This window comes from Suillus clintonianus, assembly GCF_016758775.1.
Source record: "Suillus clintonianus strain FC179 chromosome Unknown DEU56scaffold_183, whole genome shotgun sequence".
Lineage (NCBI taxonomy): Eukaryota > Fungi > Basidiomycota > Agaricomycetes > Boletales > Suillaceae > Suillus > Suillus clintonianus.
In genome coordinates, this window is record NW_024539407.1 from 59,879 (window position 1) to 66,867 (window position 6,989).

The 6,989-nt window shown below is 46.0% G+C and overlaps 1 protein-coding gene across 1 annotated transcript; it reads right to left on the reverse strand.

The window, feature by feature from the left end:
• Positions 1 to 916: 916 nt before the first annotated feature.
• On the reverse strand, positions 917 to 1,183 carry DEU56DRAFT_704198 (uncharacterized protein; the record flags this gene model as incomplete). The annotated part of the gene is made up of 1 exon (XM_041347366.1): positions 917 to 1,183. A coding segment is annotated over one exon (267 nt), but the record flags the coding sequence as incomplete, so codon positions are not given.
• Positions 1,184 to 6,989: the final 5,806 nt, after the last annotated feature.

Sequence of the window (6,989 nt, forward strand, 5' to 3'; positions counted from 1 at the left end):
CATATGGCCACCGAGTTCCCCGCTCCCTCACATCCATCCTCTAACTGTATGACCCTTTTTTTTTTTTTTTGGTCTGATTTATGTCTTATTGGGGTGTACTACCCTATGTTAGACATTGCTATCAAGGTTTTTAGGGGAACACCTGTGTTCCCCACCGCGTCTCAAATCCTGCGAATGCCCCGATGTACTCATCGGTCCTCCGTTCCTGCCGGCAGTTTTAGACGCACAGATCTTCTACTCCACGGGGCCTGGGTTGTACTGGTCGTGGTTGTTGTTGTCGCTGACGTGAATTTTGGTGGATGTGACATGTACTCGGTACGCCGTGGCGAACGTGTACGAGGGGAAGTGGGAGGTGGCGGGAACGAAGATAATGAAGATAGCCTCTTTTACCGACTGAGATCCCGTTAGATTGACGTTGATGGGCGTTGATGGGCCAATGTCCCCTCGGCGGCGAGTGAATAAATATATAGATATATATATATATGTGCGTGAGTGTCGTTAATGGTGCGTGAGTGTCGTTGATGGTGCGTGTAAGTCTGGATGTGTCTGGTTCTGCGTGTGGTGTCATTATTTTCAATCAGGATGGAGGGGCTACGTCACCGAAGGAAGGTTTGAGTCTGCCGGAGCTGTTGACGAACTTGATGAGTGGGCTAATCGCGTTGACGTTGCTTAGCAGATATGGGATGGATGAAGCGTTGCGTTTGAGTGCGTTGGTGAGTATGAAGCGCTCGCGAGCATACTGCGGGCAATCTAACAGAAAGTGTTTGACGGTTTCCGTGGTCCCTGCGCAGTGGGGGCAGTCTGGGGACGGTATTTTTCCCATGCGGTGGAGGTGAAAGTTGAGTGAGACGTGGTTCGTGCAAAGCCAAAGAACGAGGCTGATATGGCGTTTTGGGAGGTGTTTAACAAGGGATATGAAGGAGCCGGAAATGGTACGAGGGTCGATGCGGGTAGTGTGTTGAAAGCGGGGTGATTGAAGCCAGTGTCTGGCCCAGCGTTCGGAGGATTCCTGTCGTTGCGCTTGCTTCAGAGCGGATACGCTACTGGGTAGGATTCCTTTACGAAGGTATGGGGGGAGATGTTCTTTTGGGCTGTTCTCCTCACTACTCTTAGCGGCCTTTTTCGCTTCTTCGTCAGCCACTTCGTTCCCTGCAACTCCGTCATGCCCAGATATCCACCTAACCACCACCCCAAAGTTTCTATCACCTCTGTTAGCTTTTTTCAACTTCGTTATTGATCTGCGGAAGTGGTCTATCAGGTAGTGACCGGGCTTAGTGGTGAAAAGATCACCGGATTTAATGGTAGCCTGATTGTCCACGTATATCGAAATTGGGAATTTGACGTCGTCTTCGTCTGCTAGTAATTGCGCTGCGAGCGTTAAGCCCACTGCCTCCGCTTCATAAACTGTATGTTCTTCCAATGAACCCAAGTGGAATCTGAGGGTGCGAGGTTGAGTACGTCCTGTGCGAAAGAGCGCAGCCGCTGCCCCAGCGTTGCCTTCCAGTCCCGAACCGTCACAGTAAATTTTGATGGAGTCTTGATTGTCGTTGTGGTCTTTTATGGCGTTTTCGCGTGAGTTGGCTATGGAGATGGAGTATGGGGCTGAGGTGTTGGGTGGGCGACGGTTATGTGTGATGGTTTCAACGGAGTCCACGTCTATTTCGGAAGCTCGATAGAGATGATGAAGGGAGGAACGGTGGCGTTTGACGAAACGTTTGGCGGCGCGTCGTACTGGAGTATAGAGCGGGTGAGAGGGAGGGTGCGCGGCTAATCGAATTGCGGCTTGGTAGCATAGATTCTGCATGCGATGTTCCACTGGGAGTAGTTTGGCGTGTACCTCGAGTGAGTCAGTAGCTGTAGAACACATAGCACCTGTGATACTTAGCACGGCGATTCGTTGTACTCGTCCTATACGTTTCGCGACTCCAATGGAACCTTTTTGCTTGATGTCTGAGTTGCCGGTGAATAATGGTCTGAACCATAAGTCGACTGCATATAACATTTTGGGCATCGCGACCGCTAGATAGATTTGACGCATTAGTGATAAGGGAATCCCGGTAGAGGTAGATGAAAGGCGGCGCAGTTGAAACACGTAAGCAGTGCCCTTTGCGATGGCGTAGGCAATGTGAGGCTGCCATCTGAGTGCTTGGTCGAGTATAACGCCTAGGAACTTGTGCGTGGATGTTGGCGTTATCGTAGTACCTCGTGTAATAAGCGGAGGGCGTTCTTTGGTATGGTTCATCGAAAAATCTACCAGTGCGAATTTTGACGTCTCGAATTTTGAATTATGATTGAGTGCCCATTCATAGCCACCTCCAGCCCTTTCCAGCATGCTCTTGAGGGTCGCGTGAGTGTCGTGGAATGATTTACCTATAGCCAAAAATGCGGTGTTGTCGACGAAGGCGAGAGTGCGCTCTTTTTTCTCGTGTCCTATGGCGATATCCACAAGGTCTGAATCGTAGATGATGTAGAGGCAGGCCATAGTGCTAGAATGATACATCAAATATGGCTTATAAGCCTAAAAATGTGATACATCCAGTGGTTAGCCTATCCATTCAGTGGTGATATATCATCTGTCCATCCATATACACAGCCGCATTTTTCGCATTTTTGAAACTCAGCCATTTGTCATTCCAGCATATGTTATAACTGGCATCCAAAAGCAGAAATTCACAAAACATATCCCATTTTGGTCACCTCCTCATGTCAGGCCTCCCCACATTATTCCCACACTCCGCATTTTCGCATTTTTAGCCACCCACTGTGGGAATTACCCCACAACACCCAAAACATCATCCCAATATGGAATACCACATAATTATAATTATTCCCACACCCTCCCCATCTCACTGCAGCTTCACCACTACACCACAATAGGTCCCCCCTTGTATCTAAGTAGTAGTTCAGTATATATATGTATAATATTATATAATAGACCGCTTTTTTTGTCTATTTGTGTGCCTGCTCCACCTCCAGGGCCTTTTCAAAATAGGGTAGGGTACAGAACATTTTCGCACTTTTGCCCCTTTGATAGGGGTGTGTTCTATTATATTCAGAACATGTTTATGAGCATATATGAGTAGATTCCCATCTTTATTTCACCCTCTGAAGTGTCCTAAATCAATAGATATAGCACATATGCAATAAAACACAGAATATGCTCCCATTTAATTATTTCTAGGTGAACAGACTTGGAAAATTTATTTCCAGCATCTATTCAACAATAGGAACAATGTATCAGGAGCCCAGGACCATAGGGTGCTCCCCTGTTACATGGTGTGCCCCCCTCTCCTGGTGGTTTACCCCCTGTGAAATTTTTTCCTGTAGGACCGGACCTCAATTGAGGTAGGGGGTCTATTTCTATGTATATTTGAGGTAGTTCTATCATATAGCTGACCCAGGCCACACATAGGATCCTGCTACAGGAACAAAAACATAGAAAATCGCATTTTTGACACTTTTGATGTTTTTAGTATCCTATTCTTGCACAAATAATACAACCTGTTCATATATCATTATTATAGTATATATACTTGCTCTTTGTGACAAGGATCAGCTCAAAATAGGCCAGGGGTTTGAGTTAGTGTGAATGCTTGCTATTTCTACTGATAAGGAGCCCATACTTTCAATACATTGAAATTTAATAATCAGACACCTGGAGTAGATGTCAAATATATTTAGTATCATAGGCCTAAATGTACAGAACAATCCAACAAGAATTGAGTGCTGAGGAAGTGAAATAGATAAGGAATTGAGTGTGGGAAAGTTCAAATACCCAAAACATCGAAAATGGTCAGTTGGGCAGTAGTTGGACTTTAATGCTGGGTCAACTCAGATATATACCACATTCCTTCTACCACCCTCTAGCCTCAGGGCAGTATGTAGTATAGGTTCCTTTAGTAGTTTACAATGTATCCTACATATTTTTAATGAAATATTTGAGCTGTACCATATAGAAATGTAACTTTGTGTGAAAAGATGTCAATTGTCACTTTTCACACATATGTGATTTTACTTGTCATTCAGTCAGTCCTTGATGGATCTTTCTAAAACTTCAAATATATCTTCAGGGCAATATATAGGATGTACCCCAGGTCTTTGATCACTTATCACAGGCTTGAATACTATGTAGGCTTCTTATCAGTAGAAATACCCCCTGTACATCATATATCACATTTGCACCCTATGTAGGGCTGATCCTTGGCATAGAACATATGTGTGAATGTACTACTAATTATATATGAGCAGGGCTGGTCATTTGTGCAAGTATAAAACACTGAAAAACATCAAAAGTGTCAAAAATGCGATTTTCTATGTTTTTGTTCCTGTAGCAGGATCCTATGTGTGTCCTGGGTCAGCTGTATGATAGAACTACCTCAAATATACATAGAAATAGACCCCCTACCTCAATTGAGGTCCGGTCCTACAGGAAAAAAATTCACAGGGGGTAAACCACCAGAAGAGGGGGGCACACCATGCAACAGGGGAGTATCCTATGGTCCTGGGCTCCTGATACATTGTTCCTATTGTTGAATAGATGCTGGAAATAAATTTTCCAAGTCTGTTCATCTAGAAATAATTAAATAGGAACATATTCTGTGTTTTATTGCATATGTGCTATATCTATTGATGTAGGACACTTCAGAGGGTGAAATAAAGATGGGAATCTACTCATATATGCTCATAAACATGTTCTGAATATAATAGAACACACCCCTATCAAAGGGGCAAAAGTGCGAAAATGTTCTGTACCCTACCCTATTTTGAAAAGGCCCTGGAGGAGGAGCAGGCACACAAATAGACAAAAAAAGCGGTCTATTATATAATATTATACATATATATACTGAACTACTACTTATATATGAAGGGGGGGCTATTGTGGTGTGGTGGTGAAGCTGCAATGATGTGGGAAGGGTGTGGGAATAATTGATATTGTGGGGTGACCAAATTGAGCAATGTTTTTGGTGTTGTGGGGTAATTCCCACACTGTGTGGCTGAAAAATGCGGAAATATGATGTGTGGGAATAGTGTGGGGAGGCCTGACATGAGGAGGTGACCAAAATGGGATATGTTTTGTGAATTTCTGCTTTTGGAAGCCAGTCATAACATATGCTGGAATGACAAATGGCTGAGTTTCAAAAATGCGAAAAATGCGGCTGTGTATATGGATGGACAGATGATATATCACCACTGAATGGACTGAATGGATAGGCTGGACACTGGATGTATCACATTTTTAGGCTTATAAGCCAGTTTGATATATTCACCCTACACAATCAAGTGGTAGAGGATCATGGAGAGCGGGTCCCCTTGCCCGATGCCGTTTGCTATTGGGATCCATTCTGATAGGTGTCCGTCGAACTTTAGCTGTGTGCGTCGGCTCGTTAGTAAACATTCCGTGAATCCTACTAACGATTCTGGGATTCTGCGGCTGCGCATGTTATGCAAGAGGTGGTCAGTGACTGCGTTAGGGAAGGCACCCTCGATATCTAAGAAAAGGGCTGAGACTACGTTACCTTGACGCCATGCGTCCTTAATCGTGGATTCTAAGAGATGAAGCGAATCGGAAGTCGACCGTCCTGGGTGCCCCCCAAAATGTGTGTTGGGTAGGAGGTTGTGGTGCTCTAGAACATATGTTAGCTGGTCGGCTACTACTGCTGTTAACAGTTTGCACGTCGTATTGAGTAAAGCGATTGGGTGATAAGCTTTGGTTATCGAGTAGTCAGGCTTTCCGGGCTTGCGTAACACCACTGTCGTGAAGTCCCTCCAAGGGGCGTAATAGGTCTTGAGGGTGTATACTGCTCTGAAAAGGGGGAGTAGATAGGGTATTAGCAAGGAGGCGCAGCGAATAGGGGTGATGTTACAAAGCCCATCTGGGCCTGGGGCTTTGTAAGGCCCCAGTTTCGATATACTTCTCTTGATTTGGTCCTTGGTGATGGGTGCGGGCGTAGGGACTGCTTCCGGGTAGGTTTGGTCTGCTGGCACCGAAGAGACGGCTGGAGGAGGGGGAAAGAAGGCTTGCGCCAATGCAGCACTCTTCTCTTCATTGGTTTCTGCGGTACCTCCTCCTGGCTTGTTCAGAGTCGGAATGCGAGAGGTGCCGCTTTCTCCTGTGGCGGCCGTGAGGTTAGTGCTGCCGTGGTCCGGTTCGGTCAGGTTCACAGAGGGATGAGCGAAAACCAAGAACCGGACCTAGGTCCGGTTCTACCAGACTCGACGAACCCCGAACTGGACCTCTACGAACGGTTCGGAATGGTCAGGTCCGGTTATTTTCACGTTCGAACGTGAACCGAACCCAAATTTTTTTACAGTGAGCAAAAAAAAACGTAGATATTGTACAGTGCGCAAAAAAACGTAGATAGAACTTGTACTCGTAGCTACACATCCAACACAGCTGCTTCTGCCTCAACCTTTGCGGAAACATGGCCATTCTTGTATGCTGCCTTCAATAGCTGCAGCGAGCTGAATGTGGATGCTGCGAGTCCATTGCGTCGCACAGTAGAAGTGATCCCTCCGCTCGAAAAAGCCTGTTCGGAGGGGACGGAGCTGCCTTGAATGGGCAAGTAGTCTCGTGCAATGCGTGCTAGAGTAGGATACTGCAACGAGTGAAGCTAAGGAACAATTTAAGTAGCAAATAAACAGGTCATGATGAGAATACTTACTCCCCACCAGGCAACAATGTTGTCAGCTTCCTCTAGCGGCGAAGACAGATACATCGTGAGTTCTTGACGAGGATTATGAGCACGTTGGTCTGCAGCTTGACGGGTTTTGATGGCCTCGCGCATCCACGCATCACCGTACCGATTTTCATGCAAAGGGTCTTGTTGGCGGAGCGGGTTCTTTGGCAGGTGCCCGAGTTGGCGGTTATAATACTTGTCAAACTATAAACATAAGTTCAGGAAGGATGATGAGCAGTCAGAACTAATACTACTTACCACGGCCTTGAGGTGAGCCCTCCCGTTCGCAACGTCTCGAGTGTCCCATTGATC